The sequence below is a fragment of the Protopterus annectens genome, chromosome 7.part0 (genome assembly GCF_019279795.1).
Source record: "Protopterus annectens isolate FY-2018-M chromosome 7.part0, PAN1.0, whole genome shotgun sequence".
NCBI classification, from domain to species: domain Eukaryota; kingdom Metazoa; phylum Chordata; order Ceratodontiformes; family Protopteridae; genus Protopterus; species Protopterus annectens.
The window spans coordinates 1,194,663,699-1,194,685,155 of NC_056739.1; the positions used below are offsets into that span (position 1 = coordinate 1,194,663,699).

Here is a 21,457-nt window from a genome sequence, read left to right on the forward strand (position 1 = left end):
AACTGCCTGTGAATATCCAAAGTATGCAAAATCTTCTCCCCTTTATTTTGGGGGTTTGCATAAAAAGTAGGCAAATGAATAGTTTGGTTCAAGGCCACACTAGAAACCACTTTAGGCATAAAGGAAGGATTAGTACGCAAAGATACCCTATCCTTATGAAAAATCAGGAAAGGTTCCACTGCCATAAGGGCCTGCAATTCAGAAACCCTTCTTGCAGAGGTAATGGCCAACAAAAAAGCAGTCTTCCATGATAAATACTTTAACTCGGCCGTAGCTGCAGGCTCAAAAGGTTGTAGAGTAAGCTTTTCCAACACAAAATTGAGATCCCAAGCAGGAGTAGGAGCTCTCGTGGGGTCTTATGTTCTTTGCCCCTCTAAGAAATTGCTTAAACAAAGGATGGGAAAATAAAGGAGGGTCACAGTCATAGTGAGCAGAAATGGCTGCAGCATGAACCTTTATCGAGGAGAAAGACAAACCCTTGTCCAATAACTCAGTAAGATATTGAAGAGAAACACTTAAATCAGGCTTGGAAACATCAAAGTTCTTCGCTTTGCTCCAAAGAAAAAATCTCCTCCATTTATCAGCGTAAACTTTCCTTGTACTAGGCCTTCTGGCCTCCAAAATAACATTCAAAACTTGTTGTGGAAGCTGAGACCCTCCAGGGTCTAAAACAGAATATGCCAGGCTGTGAGATGCAGAGACTGAATCTTGACATTGAGGAAGTGATTGCCCTCCTGAGACAAAAGTTGTGGAATCAAAGGCAGAGGCCATGGAGGCTCCCGTACCAAACTCCTCAGTAGTGGGTACCAGTGCTGTAGAGGCCAATCCGGCGCTATCAGAATCATGGATGGCTTGTCTTTTCTGGCCTTCAGGAGTACCTTGGGAATGAGAGGCAGAGGTGGAAAGGCATAGACATGAAGATTGCTCCAACTGAATGATAGAGCATCCACCTTCCAAGCTGTGGGATGAAACATTTTTGTGCAAAACTTTGGCAACTGGTAATTTAGTGGAGAAGCGAACAGATCTATGTCTGGAGTCCCCCATAACACTGTCAACTTTTGAAAACACATGAGGATCCAGTTTCCACTCGTGAGGATCCACAATTTGTCTGCTCAACACATCCGCTAAGGAGTTCTGTGCTCCTGGTAGAAACCTTGCCTGAAGATTGAGGTGTAAACTGAGAGCAGTCTCCCACAAAATCATCGCTTGCCTGCAAAGAGGGTACGAATGGGTTCCCCCTTGCTTGTTGATGTACCACATGACAGTAGTGTTGTCTGTTTGAATCAACACCTGTCCTGGGTGAAGTAAATCTTTGAAAGCCATCAATGCAAATTGGACTGCTAACATCTCCTTCAAGTTGATATGCAAATGTTGAAGTCTGACAGGCCACGTGTCTTGCACCCATTTTCCATTGAGGTGTGCTCCCCAAGCCTTGTCCGAGGCATCTGTCGTTAGAATCTGACTCGCCTCTGGTCGGGTCACAGAGAGTCCCTTGTTTAGGTGACATTCCTGAGCCCACCACAAAAATTCTTTCTGAATGCAAGGTATTATCTGAATGACAGTGTCTAGATCTTGGCAGTGTTGTGTCCATACATTTTGAGATACCATTGAAGCTTCCTCATATGCAGTTTGGCATTGGGAAGCACCAGAATACAAGATGCCATGAACCCCAAGGCTTGAAGGACTGTCCTTGCAGTCAGCCTGGACTGTAGAGACATTTGATGGAAATAAAGAGAAAGGCTTCTTTGTTTGTCCGGGGTCAAAAAGGCCATCTGGGAAGCTGTATTCAGTCTCACACCCAGAAAGCACATGTCCTGAGAGGGTACTAGACTGGACTTTATTTCGTTCACAGAATACCCTAGGCATCTTAACACTACCATCACATACTGTAGATGATGCAGAAGTTCGTCTTTGTGTTGTGCAATAATCAGGCAATCGTCCAAATAAGGATAAATCTGTATTCCTCTTAACCTGAAAAAGGCTATCACTGGAGCCAGAACCTTTGTGAACACTCTGGGCGCAGTAGATAAGCCAAAGGGCAATGCAGAGAACTGATAATGTAAATTTCCAGCCCGAAAACGCAGGTACCTCCTGCAACTGGGCCTGATAGGAACATGAAGATAAGCCTCTGAGATCCAGAGTTACCATCCAGTGATCTTTTCCCAACAGAGGTAAAAGCTGCTGTAACGTCAGCATTTTGAACTTTGAAATGTCCAGATAAGTGTTGAGGATAGATAAATCCAAAATTGGTCTCCACGTGTTCCCTTTCTTTGGTACTAGAAACAGGCGAGAATAAAATCCTAGTCCCACTTCTGACAGAGGAACTGGCTGTATAGCTCCTATTTGAAGAAGTAAAGAAATCTGCTTGTGAGCCTCTATCCTTTGCCGAGGAGGAACGTCTGGCATGCCTTTGAAAGGAGGCAATGTATGGAAATAGAACTTGTAGCCTCGGTTTATAATGTCCAATACCCATTTGTCCTGGGTGACTAAAAGCCAGTTTTTCTTGAAGAGTGCTAACTTTCCTCCCAAAGGAGCTGCCAGGGAAGAATCTGGCAGCTGGAAATGCAGGTCATTGGGCCTGTTTACGAAAGGACTGGCCCCTGCCCTCACCTGCAGATTGTGCAGGTGAACTCCAAGTTCTAGGCCTGAATGTACTGTGAGCTCTGCCCCTGCCACGTCTAGATCTACCCCTAGACTGAGAATCAGAAGAAGGGTAGGTCCACCCCTTAGTAGGCCAATTTCTACTAAACTTAGGAGGTTGAACCTGCAAAAAATCTTTAACAGTCTGCATTGACTTAGCCTTGTCTTCCATTTTCTTCAAAACCGACTCCACAGGGGGACCAAACAAAACTTCAGACTGTAAAGGGGCATCCAGAATTCTAGTTTTAACATGCTCGGACAAATTCTGATCCTTAAGCCAGGCGTGCCTACGAAGAACTGAACCAGTGGCAGCCACCCTAGAAGAGGCCTGTACAGCATCAAAACCACACTGCAAAGAATGCTTACCCACCTGTTCAGAGACATGTACTAAATCTTGCAATTCTTTACACTCTATGCCCTCTGCCAAAGCATCCACTTTAGATTTTAGCTGAGAAAGGAGGAAATTCTGATACTTCAACATATGAAACTGGCAATTTAAAGCCCTCATTGCTAAAGTAGAAGAGGTATACACCTTCTTACCCCATCTATCCAAAGCTCTAGCTTCCTTATCTAGAGGAACCGGATTCTTTACAACAGAAGCTCTAACATCCTTAGGCCCCTGACTAATAGTTTCTGGGTCCGCCCTAGGACTCTTATACAGATATTTATGAGCCTCAGGCACCCTGTAATACCTGTCCGGTTTAACTGGCGCAGGAGGCAAAGAATCTGGATTAAGGGAAGCCTTCGAGAAAACATCTTGAACAACATCCAAAACAGGAGGTATAGCCAAGGGTCTATGCTGTGGTAAAAACAAGAATTCCCTAAGCCTCTTCCGTGTATCAGAGAAATCCTGTCCTTCCCACTTAAAATGCTCCCTCATGGAATGCAGAGTTTCTGAAAATGAGCAGAAGGAGTGGAATCCTCTGCATCAGAATCTGAATAAGGGGGAAAATCTTGAATATCTTCAGCAGAAGAGTCTGAGTCATCTGAGGCCTGATCCAAACTTTCCAACTCTGGCTCCACCCTGGGCCTCTTATCAGGAGGGGGCATAGAACCTCTAATTAAAGAAATCAAATCTTCTGCCATTTTAAGCATGTGCTTTTTAGGCACAGACCCTGAAGTACCTGGAGGGACACCAGAGGAAGGCAAAACAGACCTGCCCTTAGAAGAAGCCTTAGAAATAGTAGCAGAAGGCCTAACCACCTTAGGCATAGAAGGGAGAACAGTAACCTGAGAGGCCCCTTCAGCTTGACCTGACTCCTGTGAGGCCACATCCTGCAAAATCAAAGTTTCCCCCTGAGACTTAAAAGAAACTTCAGCCGGATCCACCTGCTCCACTGTAGTTTCTGCAGGACCGGCGTCCGAAACGGACGAATCAACCTGTCTAGGTTTCAAGGATTTGTCTTTGCGCTTCTTTGTGGAAGCGGGCGTCGGAGGATCCAACGGCATAGTATAATTACACCGCTTACCAAAGACTAACCTAGCACAATCTAACCTTCTTTTTATAGTGCGCTTATTAAACCTAGCACAAAACCGACACCAGACTACGTCGTGGTCCGGCCCCAAACAAGGAATGCAAAGAGAGTGATAATCCCTATGCGGTATCTGTTTCCCACAAGAAATACAATTATTCACTTTTTCTGACATCCGGAATTAACTGAGGCAAGAAAAACAAAATATTCCCCAACGGGGTACTTAGCCCAACTTGGTTTCGGTCTGAAACTCAGAATACGAAAATTTCAGAACGCCGAACGGCACTTGCAACGCTGCTTCTGCATCGGACCATGCGGCAAAAAAGACTGAGGATATGACGTCGGTCATGCGCTTTTATACCCTGACGCTCTGATGTCAGGTCTGAGCGCCCATGACCGACGTCAGCCTAATACTTTGGTATTCGGGCCGACCGAGGACAGCGGACTACCCATATGTAAGGACTGCAGCAATGTGAGATGAAGAACATCACTGATATACATAATGATCTTCAAAATAACTGCATACAAAGATACAGTACACAGGAAATCATACACAACAATAAATGGTGTCCGTACTGAAAGCTAGACAAGCACATTGCTGTTATTAGCTACTAGGTTAGTTCTCTGTGTCAGTTCTACTGTTTCTGCAAATATCTTTTACATAAATTTAAATTTTTTTCAGAGCTGTACATTACTATATAGAGAAACTTGCTTCAAAATTTACTAATGATTACAGGTTAACCTGCACTGCCATGTCTATGTTTACATATTAAGTAGACTGACTAGCCATCTCTCTATTCCCTTTGGACACTACAACACACAATAGTACTGACCACTGCAGGATACTTTGGTGAGCACAGAAGCTCAAATGTAAACTTCAGAATAAATGACAGCTGGTGATTGATATCCAGCCATTTAAAGGACTGAAGAGCAACATAGTGAAGAGTCCTACTACGCAGTCCTACAATGAACCACACTATCCTGTGGCAATCTTGCTTTAGTCTGTGTAGTAGTAAAAACACTCTAGTATGGAAAAAAGTAAGAACATGGTTGAAGCAGAAACTCTAGCAACGTGCAAAAGAACATATTAACAATAGGAATATATCTAATTTTTGATTATCTCGTACCACTACAATGCGAACTTTTGTCAGATTTAGAGTGGTCATCTGTTAATAGTTAAAGCTCCTTGATATGTAAGCTATTCAGGGACATACGATTCTCCTTTGATGAGATGAAGGTTTTACTACTACCTTGTGCTGGGACTGTGGTGCTAATACTATTCTGGTGCCTGGTTTTTGCTCGAGAATAGCACTGCTTTGCTGTTTGAGGAATTGATATGTAGTTCCATAACTGGAGCCATAACAATAACTATAATGAAATAAAGTTGGAATGGACCTTAAAACTACCTGTAAGAATTAACTTATCTGCAAGAACTAAACACTCGTCAGCATACTGGGCCAATTTTGCATATTCACAGCGACAGATTATACCACTGTTGCCTGTTACTTAACAGGAGGGATGCAATATGAAGTCGTAATCATCCACAAATAGGAGGCGAGAGACAGCATTGTTCCATTTAATAGCGAGACGCCTGCCTTACAGATCACTAGTGAAACACTTAGTGTCACTGAGAAACAGACCACAGTTACCCAGGATTTTCAGTATTACAAGATCAACAGAGGTCCAAAAGGCACTGTGTCCACAGTCTAAGAATGCAGTCTACATCAATCAGGGTAGTGGTGATAATATAACAGTTAGACATTAAACCATTCTGTAAGTTGGTGAGAAGACTGAATTTTATTAAGTATTGGAGAAGTTGCAAGAGAACACAAAGATTTTTTATAAGGGGGACAATGGAGCAACAGGAAAGTAATACTTTATAAAGATGTTAAAGAAAATACAGTTGATAAGCAAATGCTCCTTAACTGTAGATGTTTTAATACATCATAGTAACCAATGTTATTTGGGGACACACCCCCTAGTGATCGACCAGCTTTTAAAGCTATGGAGTGCCTTCCACACACTGTCTGGAGCTTGAGAGGAGCTCCATAGAGAGAGCACAAATCTCTTCAGAACTTGAGAGGAGCTCCATAGAGAGAGCACAAATCTCTTCAGAACTTTTTATTTTGCCTAGAATGAGGAAAAAATAGCTCTGAAATAATTATACTAGAAAACAAAACAAGAGAAAACTATATACCCAGGGTATAACATCCACACTTTGGTAAAACAAAAGGAGAAAAAAAACATCTACAATAAAGTAGGCTGTAGGGAGGGGCACAGCTACTGCCACATAAATACTGTTATGGTAAGTTACTTGCACATAGCTGTACTATATACACCATATAGCTCACTGCTGCAGTAAACAAAGTCATTTGGGTAGACTACGATAGCTTAGAAACTAAGGAAGCAGACCAATGAATGAAGACTCCAGGAGTTCCTGGAGAATGCCCCCAGCAAAGCCTGTTCTGGACCTGAAGAAGGAATCCCATTTGTAGTGCTTTGTAAAGGTTGTACATAGGACCAAACTGCTGCATCTAAAATACCTCAAGGTCCATCCTTTTCTAGAAATCCATGGAAGAAGCCAAAGGTCTTCTGGAATGGGACCTAACCCTGCCTGGAGCTGGCTTATTATGTAATGCAACAAAAATTACAACAAAAAAAACAATAGCCTGAGACAACCATCCGGAAATGGATTGCTTTGACACTATTTGCCCTTACCACTAGTTACTTTCATAGCAGACAAACAGCTGATCAGCTTTCCCGAAGGCTTGAGTTTTGTTTAGGTAGCACCAGAGTTGCCTGTAGACATCTAGAGTGCTTGAAGAGCGTTTTCCCCCCTTGTTTTTGGGTTCAGGAAAGTCAGGGAAATTAATAGCCATACTTAAACTCTGACACTACTTTAGGTATAAAAGAAGGATCAATTCTCAAAGAAACCCTGTCCTTGAGAAAATAAGATAGGCTCAACTCACCATAAGTGTCTGTAACTCAGACACTCTTCTAACTGAAGTTAGAGCAATGTTCAAAACAGTCTTCCATGTTAGGAACCCCAATTCTGCCTGATGAGCTTGTTTAAATGGAGAAACATTAAGCATATCAAGCACAAAGTTAAGATCCCAAGTAGTCACCCGTTTCTTAGGTGAATGCATATGCATTTCTTTCAAAAACTGTTTAAATTGAGAATGGTTAGAAAGGGGAATCTAAGGGCAGACATGCAGAAATGGCCACTCAAACGAATTTTGATGGAAGCATTAAAGGCCAAAGGACAGTATGTAACTCAGAAACAATCAAGAACCAGAGGCAGCCAAGGCAGAGAGGGCCCTGGTTCTTAGACTGGCACAAACTAGCAATTCTATTCCACATGCATATATATGATTTTCTAATGGCAGTTTTTTCACCTCCTTTAGTACCTGCTGCGCTTCCTTATAATTTTGATACCATGTAGGCACCTTTTTTTCTATCATCCGGGCAATGATGAAGAGTTTTCATGTTATGGTGTACCAAACAACCCCTGTCTTGCATTTCCAGTATGTGGGGAAAGCCTTTGGCAATTGCCTGTGGCCAGACTGACAAGAAAGGAGAAAGGAGAAAGAATAGTTCTGTAAAATCTTACCATAACCATAGATATCCTTCTCTTCTATGCTGCAGTACTCTTCACATATGGGTTTGTATTCTGCCCTATGACCCAATGTCTGGCCAGTATACAAAAGATTCAAGCTACTGCCAGTATGAGGGACATCGCACGTCTGCTTGGACAGTCAGCCATAAAAGGACATACGCACGCGCCATCCTCAGAACAAGAATGCCCCATGAGGAGAGTCCTAAGGAAACAATAAATCATCCAAGGAAGAGACAAGATGCAGGGGAAAGACATGAGGGACAGAATACTGCAACATAGAAGAGAAGGACATCTGTTATAGTACGATTTTACACAACTATTCTATGTCTTTCTATTCAGTGTTGCAGTATTCTTTACATATGGGACAGTACCATAGCTTAACTGGAACCTTGGGAGGTAGAAAACTGCAAAAAGGAATTCTCCACAAACCCATGGAGAATAGCCCTTGCAAACCCTGCTCTGGACATAGAAATGGAGTGCAGCTTGTAATGTTTGGTAAAAAGTGCACACAGAGGACCAAGTAACGGCCTCTAAAACGGAGTTAGTGTCCAAACCCTTAAAGAAAGCCCTTGAAGAAGCTACAGATCTAGAGGAATATGCTCTGACAGAAGTAGGGAAAAAGACTTACCATGGAAATGGTAGCAAAACACAATAGCCTTAGAAATCCAAGAAATAGTCTTTTTAGAAACTGGTGAACTCAGAGCCCTGGGATGAAAGGACACAAAAAGCTGATCTGACTTCCTAATAGCTTTAGTCCTGTCAAAGTAAAATCCAAGTTGAATGTGCTCACCTAATGAATGCAAAACCTTTTCACTGGAGGACTAGGGTGAAGGAAAAAAGGTAGGTAGTTGGACAGCTTGATTAAGAAACAAGTCATTCACAACCTTAGGCATGAAAGAAGGGTTAGTTCGCAAGGAAACTATCCTTGTGGAAAACCAAAAAAGGTGGAGATACCATCAAAGCACATACCTCAGAAACCCTCCTAGCAGAAGTCAAGGCAGCCAGGAGCACAGTTTTCCAAGTACAAAACTTCAGAGAAGCAGAAATTACAGGCTCAAAAAGGGGTTAGAGTTAGCTTTTCTAGAACATAATTACATTCCCAAAGGGGAGGAACTGGTTTCCTTGGGGGCTTAATATGCAGGACGTCTTTAAGAATAAGATTGATTTCCATTCTGGAAGCTAAGGTAATGACAATGGCAGGAAAGCAGAAAGAGCACAGCAGTGGACTTTCACTGAAGAGTATGATATGTGAGCTGCTTAACAGTGGCTTAAGTACAAAAGCACAACAGGAATGTCCACAGAAAATGGATCTAGATTTCTTTTAAGGCACCAGATAGAAAATCTTTTCCATTTGGCAATACAAGACTTTCTTGCATTGGGTTTCCTGTCTTCCTGCAAAACCCTAAGCACATCCAGAGAAAAAAAGGCATCTGAAAGGGATCAAAAGTTGATCACCCACAGGGTCAGTTACAAAGTTGACAGATGTGGATGAAGTAGAGATCCCCTGTCCTGTGTAAGCAGATCCAAACAGTGAGGCAACTTGTGATGATGGCCCTTGGCTAGCTGCAGAAGAGGGAACCAATGCTGTCTTGGCCAAAAGGGAGTCACCAACAAGATTTCTGGTTTGTCTTGTTGGATCTTCTGCATGACTTTCTGTATGACAGAGAAGGGGAGAAATGCATAAAGAAACATCCCCTTCCATAAGAAAGGGTGTCCGCCTTCCAAGCCAGAGGATGTGGGATCCTTGCATAAAAGAGAGGAAGTTGTTTGTTGTGAGGGGAGGTAAATAGATCCAGATGTTGAGTACCCCGCTGATGAATCAGGTCCAGGAACACATCCCTGTGAAGCATCCATTTGTGGGATTGTGTCATGGATCTGCTTAATGAGTCTCCCTCAGAGTTTTAAGAAGATGGTACATAAACAGCATGAAGAGTGACCTTGTACTGAATCGCTAACTTCCATACCTTCATTGCTAGCCTGCATAGACGGTAAGATTTGATATCCCCCTGTTTATGTACCAGAGGACAGTGGTGTTGTCTGTAAGGATCTTCAGAGGACTTGGTTGAAAAAGAGGATGGAAAACTTGCAGATCTAGAAGCAGAGTCCTCATTTCTCTTATACTGATGTGCTTTCTCTTCAGAGATGGAGACCATAGACCCTAACCCTTTTCAGAAGCAAAAGTCACCCCCCCAGCCCATGTCTGAAGCATCTGTGAACAGTTGCTGAGAAGGCTGGGGCAACAGAAGAGGGAGACCTGGATTCAGAAGAAAGCTGCTGAATCCACCAGAGGAGCTCAGTTTTCAGACAGGGAAGAAGGGTAATCATAGCATATAGTAGATGAGCATTCTGGGATCAGGTGGTCCTTGGAAACCACTGAAATCTTCCCATGTGGAGTTTTACAAATGGCAACATGGGAATCGTGGAAGCCATGAATCCTATGTGTCTCAGGAATTCTCTGGCTGAGATGGAAGGAAGAGTAAGAAGGGTTTCTATGTAACCAGTAAGAGATTGAGACTTGTCTGGGGGTAGAAAGATCATCAAATCGGTCCTGAATCTGCATCCCAAGAAAATGTGATACTGAGATGGGGTCAAACTGGATTTTTTGAAACTGACTGTGAAACCTAGGCTTTGAAGATGAACAGCCTTCCCTAGACTTAGAGACAAATGATCTGAATTGCTTGCTAGGAAAAAAAAAAAGAAGGTCATCCAGATAGGGTGAAACCTGAACACCCTGGACCCTCAGGAAAGCAATGGTAGGAGCCAGACACTTTGTGAACACCTTTAGGGCATTGGAAAGGTCAAAAGGCAAGTCAGAAAATTGAAAGTGCAAAGAACCCACCAAGAAATGTTTAAGTAGTTTCTGTACAGAGGGTGGATGGGGATATGCAGGTAAGCATCTTTGAGATCCAGGGAAGCCATGAAGGCCTGTGGTGAAATGAGAGGAAAACAACAAGTCGGCAGAGACAGCATCCAAAAGGAAGGAACCAGCAGAAAAGTGTTTAACTGGGAGAGAGCTAGAATTAGCCTCCAAGGATCATCCTTTCTTGTGACCAGAAACATTCTTGAGTAAAAACCCCTGCCCCTCTCATCCCAAGGAACCATCTGCATGGTTCCCTAAGACAGCAGTTCAGAAAGGAGTCCTGGAAAATATGTTGTATCTGACTGGGGGGGGGGCTAAGGAATCCCCATCAAAGGTGGGAGATTCTTCCAAGTAATAAAGTATCCCTTTTGGATAACTGGGATAACCCAAACATCCTGAGTGATCCTTGTCCAGACTGGAAAGGAAAGACAAAGATGGAGAAAGAAGAGTATGACTTGGAAGGGAACCTTGATAAGTTACAGAGAAGTTGATCTGGCCTGAAAGGATTGCTGAGAAGGAGCTGAAGTTGTTTAAAACTGAGGGGGTCTTCTGGAAGATCTTAGACCTAGCAGCAGCAGCAGCAGTGGAGGAATGCGCAGGTCTCCTAACAAAAGATGTTTTGACCGGATAATGTCTATGAAATTTAGGAACTAGAGAAACAAACAGGTGCTTAAGATCCTGAAGTTCCTTCCCTTTCTCTTGCAGAGCCTTAAATAACTCTAGAGAGGCTGGACCAAAAACAGCAGCCTTGTCCAGAGGGGCATCTAATTACTTGGGCTTAATATGGTCAGGTAACAGTTGAAATCTCAACCAGGAATGCCTCCTAAGCACAGAAGCAGAAACAGCAGCTCTAGATAATGCCTCTACAGCATCATAGCTGTACTTAATAGAATGCCTTGCTACCTGGGAGAATGCAGATAAAAGTGACATAACCGATTTAATCTGGCAAAGACAACAAAGTCTGTGAAGCTTGAGAAAGCAAAGCTAGAGTACCTAGACATGGCATCTGGTAATTATTAGCTCTGAAGAGCTAAAGTAGAAGAGGTGTATACCTTTTTACCCACTCTCTCTAGAATCTTGCTCTCCTAATAAGATGGCAGAAGGGGATAAACGTGAAGACTTGTCTGAGGCTATGGAGATCACAGCTGGATCTGCAGAGGGGTACTTAGAGAAACTTAGTCATAAGGTACCTTACAGAATCCATCAGGCCGGTTAGGGGCAGAAGCCTGAGTATCTGGAGTTTTAGCGGAGGATGCAAAAAAAGGGTCCAGGAAAGATGGAAGAACAGGAAGAGATCATAGTACCTTTTCTGTTCTTCAGAAATCTGCACAGACTCTCATTTGATAAATTCCCTCATTTTGTCAATAGTTTGAATGAATCTCCTCCCGACAGGAATCCCCTCCATTAGATTCCTCCTCAGGAGAAGTGTATTCCAGTGGATTAGCAATTTGAAAGGAATATGCCAAGAAGTCAAAGGATGAGGAAGAATCCTCAGAATTAAAAAAAACATGTACCAGAGACACAGCAGACTTAACTAGAGAAGACGAGAAAGAGGAGAAGAAGGTTTCAAGGCCAACAAGGCCTTAATAAGACCCTGGGAAAAGGCTTCCCAATCCAACTGAGAAGAGGGAGGATGTTTGGTCTTTTGTTTCTTCTTAACTTAACATGTCTTTCTGGTTGAGGAGATGAGGAGGAGGACCCGAAGTAGGCCTAATGACAGACGAAGCCATATCCCTACTTGCAAGATCAGCAGCAGCAGGAACGTCACCGGAGTCCTCCAGCACCACAGGCCGTGATTTGCCCCATGTTGCGCAAACAGGATGTCTGCAAATCCTTGGATATGCTGGGATCCATTCCCTTAGCAGCTTCCATCGAGGTACCTGCCGGAAAAGTGGTCCCAACTCTGACCATACCACTGGGTCTTCACCGACCTTAAGGGGTACGTCCGAAGTAGAAGGTGCAGCAGAAGAGGATTCGGGTTTCAGTTTACTCACCTTCTTCAAACTCTGCTCAGCCGAAGGACCCCCGGGTCCCTCCATAATGTCTTAGCCAGACGTTTGAGCCACTGATTCTCAAAGTTACAAATTAAGAGCTGAAAGTCAGCTATGTAAAGTTTTAGGCACAAAGCCCTGACAGAACAGGATCAATGGTCTTGACTAGGTCCTAAAAAGAAAAGGCAGAGCTCATGGCTATCTTTATGTGGAATTTGCATTCCACAACTACACTCGCCCTTCCTGGATGGCATGAACAAAAGAGCTGGCAGTAACAAAGAATAAAATCCTCAATGGGGCGCTTATCTAACATGAAATCTGACTGCAGACTGAACATAGAGGTCAACCTACAGAATGGCGGCAGAAAAGTTCTGAGGATGGCACGTGCAGACATCCTTTTATGGCTGATGTTGTCAAAGCAGACGTGCGACGTCCCACATACTAGCAGTAGCTTGAAGCAAGACGGGTCGCAGGGTAGAATACAACTCCATATGTAAAGAATACTGCAACACTGAATAGGAGGACATCTGCTGTTGCCCAGGCCATAAGGAAGTAAACACCACAATTTTTGCAGAGTCCTTTTGCATCTTTAGAAGAAGCTTGCATACTGGCGGAAAGGCTAGAAAAGCTAACAAGAACATTCCCATACATGGGAATAAGAAAAAACATCAGTCCTCCAAGCATATTAACAAGCAGACCTGGAGCAGAATTTCTTTAGTGGTATGTTCTGAAAAGAAACAAACAGATCTACTTGGTGTGTACCCACAGTTGGATTAATTCTTGGAAGATCCCAGGGCAAAGATTGTAAGGTCTGCCCTGGTCCTGCTGAGCTTGCATGCAGTCACGTTTGCCATAACAGAATGCATAAAGCCTGAAAAGTCAAACTGAGTTGGTACCTCCCAGTGTGTCATAGCAAGTCTGCAAAGAGGGTAAGATCTGGTACACTGTTAAGACTGTGCACATCATCACTATGGTGCTCTCTGTGCAACTCTGTAGAGGCCCTGGGAACCAAGCATGATCACTACCAACATTAGGAAGCACTGTCAGGGAGGGATAGGCATACCTATCACAGGGGAGGGGCTTCATTCTTCTTAGCATTCTCCAAGGGGGGTAGTTGTCCATGAAAGAGGGGAGTAGTCTCAGACCATATCTGGAGTTGGGGAGATACAAGTGGTTAGGTCATAACATAAAAAAAAAAATCACTCTGCCTCACAAAAGCAGTTCCTGGCAAGACTCCCCAGGATGCTCTTAGGTTCCACACTGGCCACCAGTACCAAAAAAATCAGAGCTAGTCTGGAGATGATAGTAGGTAAACCTGGCACTGGGTTAACAACTGGAAGTAAGCAGCAAGACGAGGGGAACAAAAATAAATTGTGACATTAAGTTATATTTGCTGCCTTGAATTCCACAGAGCTCACACTTGTACCCATTTGAAAAATGCATCCCATATCAGGTCTAACATATCTGTAGTGGCAGACTGTGTGTGTGTGGGTGGGGGTGGGGGTGGGGAGCTTGAAGAGAAAATGAAGGACATGGATTGCAAAAACTTGTCTAGCCACCGCAAAATCTCTCTGCAAATCCCACAAATGGGATATGAAAAAATAAATGTAGATGTTAAGTCAAGACTTATCTGACACATCACTGTATTTTCCTCATGAGAAGTCTGGCAGGGCAAGCATTAGAATCCTCAATATCATGTTCCCTCAAAGTCCTTAGAAATTTTGTCCGCCACTGAGGGAACACTAGTTTTGGCTGAATAGACCTGCTCAGCTGGTCTAAGATACTGGACTTTCCAAGGAAGTGTGTTGCAATAAGAAAGCACCAAGAAGAAACTGCCCTCTACCAAACCCGCACGACTTCCCAACATAACAGGTAAGACCAGGTTTCACCTTGTTTGCAGATTTACCAGACTACAGACATTGACTGTACCACAATCACATTTTGCTATCATAACATAGTTCAGCTACAGCTGCATTTTACCCCAGGCACAACCTATTAAGCATAGTTAGGAGGATTTCACACACACACTCATGGATACATGCACTGACATGCATGATTGCAGGCACGCACACACACACACACACACACACACACACACACACACACACACACACACACACACACACACACACACACACACACAAGCCCAGCACTGCAGCACCTTTTTCAGTTGCACACCTGTTCACTGCCAAAGGAGGTGGGGAGTTTAGGAGTATATAAAACCTTCATTTCCTACCAGATAACCGTAACTAACATCATGGTCCCGAGTTCCTGGACATCAGGAGAAAAAAAGAGCAGATGGGTTTGCGGGGGAATGACAGTTCAATGGCCACAGAAGGATGAAGCAGAAAAATAAAGTATGTGCCTCAAAGATAATCTTTCAAAGAAGCACCCTAGATTTATTATAAAATCAGTATCACACCTCCTAGCTGCTAAGTTTTAAAACAATGGTGAAGGTATGGAGGGACAAAGGTGGCAACTCCCCAGCACAGAGTGTTGTGGGACTTGATAAGCCAATCTCATTCACTGTTTAATGCATACCACTTTTAAAAGCCAGTGGCATTTGTAGTCAAACCTGAGCACTCTGTGTGGTCTAAACTGTACAAGGGAATTTGCTACAGATTAAAAGAAATATATATATATATATTTTTAAACAAAATGAGAGGGGAGGAGGGTCTGGGGCTAGCCACAGAAACAGGGCCTGACTGTCTGGGGCAGGAGGGAGAGAGGCATGTCATGTGTCTGGCCACTTAACTGGTGTGCCTGTAGGAGCAGATTTTTTTTTTTGCTCTTCATTTGAAGAAAGGGGAAGGATTTGAATTACGTGCTGTAACTTCAGGAAGGCAGCCTGCAGTTTTGCAGAAGCCTTTTTTTTCTTTTTTCTTTTGGGGGGGAGGGGGGGACACTAGTTTGTGGTACAGCCACAGGGTGTTGGTTGAGCCAGCAACGCTTCTGCTTTAAAACCTACATTATTTAAGGATGCACTGCTGTTACACCCATCAACAAGCTCTTCCATGTTTATTTTAATTGTAACCTTAAATGAATTGAACTAAGTACACTTTGGCTAATAGTTATTCTGCCTTTACTAAAAAGCAGCTTCAGATTTGTATATTTTGCTATGTGCTTTTCCAAGAATGATCTCGGCTACAGCACAATGCATTTCAAAACAGAACCACATAGCTATCACACAAATAAATGTTGTTGCTTGTCTTTCGGCTTTTCCCAGTTAGGGGTCGCCACAGCGGAACTCCGGTCCGCTAATGATTGGCAGTTGGTTTTTATGGTGTCGAGTTGCCAGCTCGACGCCCAACCTTCGATGAACGCATGCCCATTCAACGCATGTCTTTCGAACACCCACTCGACCGCGGGGAGGACCTCTTGTATTCTGGATTCTTTGATTAGTCTATTCCAAACACCAAAGGCCAAAACATATTTTTATCATATTTCATACAATATGTAGAATGCTGCACATTATATACAACTCTTAAAGTAGATTATTGTGTGGGTCATACCCTCAATACGTAGAGCATTAACTCAATCAGAATGTGTAAAGCACGTGACAGAGTTTATGAAATACTATCACTAATCAGTTTTCTGTAGGTACCACTTTTATTAATTATTTTATGGTCATGCCTCCACAACTTTCGAGATAATTTAATATACTGCTATCTCTTTTAGAAAGCAAATCACCAGTCATTTTAAAATCATGCTTACAGTAACTGCATTAAAGTATACAGTATTGTGACTTAACAGTCCTGTCCATCAGACAGACAGCTACTGCAAAACAGTATTTTTAGTTGTGGAGTGCTTCATAATTGATGTAGGATGTTAAAGTGACTGGATAAAAGCTTTATCTCACCTCAAGAGGCAAAAAAAAAACATGGCTTGACCCAAGCTACACTAACCTAACATACGTCCATATACCTCAACTTCTACCTGCCTAACTATAACAATGTGGTGTTTTAACTTCAGAGTCCTTACAAATTAAATCGAACAGTACCTCCATCTTAACATCCTAACTCACTCACATCTTTAATTTTACTGTCAAAACTCCAATACAAAATCTGTCAACCTTCTGACTGAAACTCGCATCTTTCATGCTCTCTTATGCCAGCAAACAAACCGCATTCTTTCAACATAGTGTCCTAATCCAGATCTCTATCCCACAAACTGTGTGCTCCCTTACTATCATCTCTGAAACAAATGCTACTGCCTTAGCTCAAACCAAATACTCACAAAATATACGTCATTTGCAGAACAGAAATGGACTATGTTCCTGCAAAGATGATGCTCAGCTTGACTTGACACATGGTGACATCTTGCTAGAAGCACAGTTCTGAAGCATGGGAGGGAAGGGTTTTGAGAACACTGAGTGAAACACCTGCAGTCATACCTCACAGTGATATTAGAAGCCGTTAGATATCCACAGCCTCTACTCACAATGACACAGGACACCCGCAGGAGTGGCAGTTTACAGACGGCATACCAGATGTGTAAGACACATAAATGCAAGTCCCACAACTACAGAAACTCCAAGTGGAAAAGAAATGCAGTTGTTGTTGAAATTCACTGTAATACAGTCAGTGTTTTTACAGAGGAACTTTGACCCTCATAACTTTCTGACGGGGAGGTTTAACCCACACCACTGTTACTTGTATATATTAACTTTGACACTGCTGCACCTTGGAGTAGGCTAAATACTCTGGATATTGCAAACTTGTGCCTGGAACATATATTCACCTCTCTCTATATATCCACACTTACAGACTCTGTTTTGAGGCTCGCAATTATACACCTCAGAATTTCAACAAGAACACCAGTTTAGCATACAGAACAAAGGCTACGAGTTAACAAGTTTTCACTCCTGGTTTTGATTCTGCTCAGTCACCATTTTCTTACTGTATGACTAAAAGTCATTTAACCATGCAGTGCTCCCCTGGTCATTCCTGAAAAGAGGCACTAGCACCTGGTGGGTTTACCTACTTAACAAGTACAACAAATTAATTAGTGAAAATAACAACTGATTAGATAACAGATGGACAGAGACAGAGAGAAAGATGGACAAACAGGTAGACAGATAAATAGTTACATTATGAGACAATGTTATCAAGAAGGTACCAGTTTAGCATCCAGGCAAAAGATTAGGTGATCTACCCTATTTTTCCTTTTCTTTATACCCTTATCCTTCACATTGTCATCTTTTGTAGTGGTTTTCCCTTCTTTTACCCTTTACTTTTCAATCATTCCTTTATACCTTTCATAAGCACCCAGACCATAGTGAAATGTCTTCTACATCACTAGAAATTCTATAAATAATTTTACATAAGGTATCTAAAGCCAAAAGATAAAGTCAGGGATCTAGGCAAAGCTAATGGAAATATCAAGCAGCTTTTTTTTTACTCTCTCTCCTTTTTACACCTGCATTTTGTATTCAACATCTCACAGCTAATGGGGAACAGAAGTAACCCAACCTAGCCAGTGACCCTGCTGCTTGAGTTCTAATCCAAGCAAATAATGGGCACGTGTGTGTGTGTACATCGATATATGTATGTGCAGACGCACAGACACACCAACAGATATTAGCAATTCCTGTCAAATGAATGCCTGAAGTGGGTACTCAGGTCACGTGTCAGGAAATGCTCACATCTGCAGTAACCTGATTCAGCTACAAGGTGGGAGATCTACCTGCTCAGCTGACAGTCAAGTACTGCAAAACAGTTTTTTTTTTTTTACTGTGCACTCCATTACACAGCTTATACATGCCGTTATATAATCTCATATAAAGTTGTGCATGAGGCAATTTATGATAAACACATGAGCATGGTATCAAGGGAACACAGCATAAAAGCCAACATGAGAATTAATTTGCTCATGAAGTATACATACTTCTTGCATTTTATTCTTCAAAAATGCCACTTAATCCACTGCAGGGCTGCGGACACAGCCAAAGTCTATCCTGGCAGTCAGTGGGTACAAGGCACTGAAGTTCATCCCAAATGCAAAGCCAGCCTATCACAGGACACACATGCACACACTCACTTTCACATGAAACCATAAGGACAATTTACAGGACTGCCAATTCACATATGGCTCTGAAATATGGGAGAAACATGAAGCACCTGACAAAAACACATGTAGACACCAACAGGTATGCAAGTTCTATAATTAATTCATTAGGAAAACGGTTTCTCCCAATTAATAATCTGTTAAAAAAATCAAAGCATGTGACAAATACAATGTTTACTGTGATTATAATGAGCTCTGGATAAAGAACAGCAAAGTGAAAAAAGAACAAAAAAATGCACTTCTGTTTCTTTCACACTGTCAAAAGTTTAGAAAAACTCTACAATAAACACTTTTTGAACGCAAAGCATACTTTTACCCATCAAGCATTATATACTTGCCTAGTAAAGACTGCCAAGCACAATTTTAAAATGTATGCTAAAGAGGAAAATAATAGCTACAGCTGCTAAACAGAGAAGCTATTACATACGCAGGCCTGTCACAGAGTAATACCAACAGAAACCCGTTTCCATTAGGAAACAAATTACCATAAGCAGTGTCTCTCAAAAAGAACAAGTCTCTCTGAATTGTATTTTGCTTTTTTTTGTTTTTTTGCCATACTGCCAGCATAATCTAATAATCTGTGATTTAATACACAAAAGCTGTAATAATGTATTGTAACAGGAGCACACTCAGAAGTCAAAATAAGAAACTGATAAAAATGGTAAGTAACTCACACATCCAAATATAGTAAATTCGCTTCACCATGGTACGGTGCTGTTCAGGAATGTCTTCATTGAAATCTTGGTAAAAACACGGTCTTAATGGAATAAACTTGGGTAGAGGTGGAAAATTGTTTGCTTTTTCTGTAAAGAAAAAAATAAATAATCCGCAAGCCATTTTAAATATTCAGGGTGGTCTACTTAAAAAAGGAACAAATATGAACATACTGATTATACTTGTTTGCGATTTCACCACAAGTCCAAACACTATGCCAGAAATAGAACTTTATTCTCAACCCAGACTGAAGAATACAAATACACAAGCACAATTACTGCAGGAATGAACTTACACAACCTCAAAGCATTTGAAGCACTTCTCTGCTGCATTAAAAGCCACGCAGTACGTCACTTGTAAGGACATACTCCATCTGGACAGCTGTGTGAAGAGGTTTGGCCATGACTATACTCCAAATGAAAACAAAATATAATTATAATTTTTTGTTTTGGTTTATGCTATGGTTGAGCCGTGTATTTGCCTTCGCGCAGGAGGTTCTTTTTCTGTGTTATACTCCAAATGATCTAGGTTCGATTAACAACTGGATGCATGTGACAACCTGCTTGATTCCTGCTTTCCTACCCCCACAAGAGGAAGGGTGCTGTCAGAGTTCTGTAGAAAAAGCTCCACCTGGAGAAATACAAAGATTGTATGCAACTCCTGCACTGGAGAGATTGGGGGGGGGGGGGTTGGGGGGTGGAGGGAGACTGCTTAGGAGCACATTCTCTCTAGCTGGGGGAGTAGGCATGTAGAGGTTTGCATACACAAAGGCCAACACAGCAAATACTGCAGTGGAGGAGGTTGTTACTAGCATTCAAAAAGTTTAACCCTTGCTGGACAATGGCTATGATCCATGGCTCTAGCCTCCGTATCCCTTTGAAATGAAGTAAACTACCCTGAGACTGTGCAGTTTCAGAGCAGTTTGTACTAAGTGAGATGGTAACACAACTGAGGTTTGTAGGCAAGCTCTCATTCCTCCATGCACATAGCAATGATGGCGTTTTTTTTTCACTCTTAATCAGGATGCTGCTTTAGCAGGTCAGCGGGTCATTATTTTCCATACCCCCTCCCCCGATTTCTCTTGCCACGGTGATTGCCACTAGAAAAAAATTACTTTATTTGCATCGGTTGATTCACCTGTAACTCTATAAACCCCACCTCTTATATCAACCTCCATGGATTTACTCCAATCATCCAAGCTCCTACAAGAATAGCCAAATAATCTAAAAGACAGTCAATTCTTGACTGGATTTTTATAGAACAGACCAGACTTCACATTCCAGCTGCCTCCTTGACGGCCCGAGTGGCCATCTTCCTACCTTTCTAAGGCAAAGGAATCACCTTAGTAAAACTAACACCTATCAACTAATAAGAAACAAAACTTTATTCCCAGCAACTTCATATCTGCCCTAAAAAGTTGCAACTGTGCTCCACTCAAACTACTCGACCTAGCCATAAAGTTAATTACTTCAACATTTCCTTTCTATACATCTTAAACTCACATGCCCCCCCCCCCCAGAACAATTAGAACCAAATCTACTCCTGCTCCTTGGCTTAGTAAAGAAACCAAGTCACTGCTTAAAATCAGAGACAAAACATGGGACCAACGGCAAAATAGATCCCAAACTTCAAAATAAACCTACCTAGAGCTCAGAACCAAAGCAAAGAAAGGAAAGCGGTTAAACAAGACAAAATTCATTACTACCACAACATTCAAATAAAGCATCAAAACAATCCTCAAAAGTTCTAGGCAGCCATTAACAACATACTCCTTCCTGGTAAATCTAAAATACCCTCCCCAACTACTTCCAATACTACAAAGAACATAGCAACTCAATTCAATAAATACTTCACTGAGTCCACTTCTAGCCTAAGCCCCATGACCCCTGCAATCAACCCTTCCCCTCCACAGAACCATCCAAAACTCATAACACCGCCACCTTTACTTTTCACCCTGTCTCTATAGATACTATAAAAATACTTGGCTGCAGATAAACTACCAGTCTACTTTCTGCAGATCGCTGATGAAGCAACTACCTACCCCGAAGCTATTCTTATTAATAGATCAGTGTCTGAAAAATTTAGTCCCTGAAATTTG

General features: G+C 42.2%; 1 protein-coding gene across 1 annotated transcript in view; it reads right to left on the reverse strand.

The window, feature by feature from the left end:
• SCAMP5 (secretory carrier membrane protein 5) overlaps positions 1 to 21,457 on the reverse strand; it is a 565,341-nt gene that overhangs the window by 273,502 nt on the left and 270,382 nt on the right. Inside the window, exon 3 of the mRNA XM_044077806.1 lies at positions 19,320 to 19,448. Coding sequence (XP_043933741.1) covers positions 19,320 to 19,448 — 129 coding nt within the window. The remainder of the gene's footprint in view (positions 1 to 19,319; positions 19,449 to 21,457) is intronic.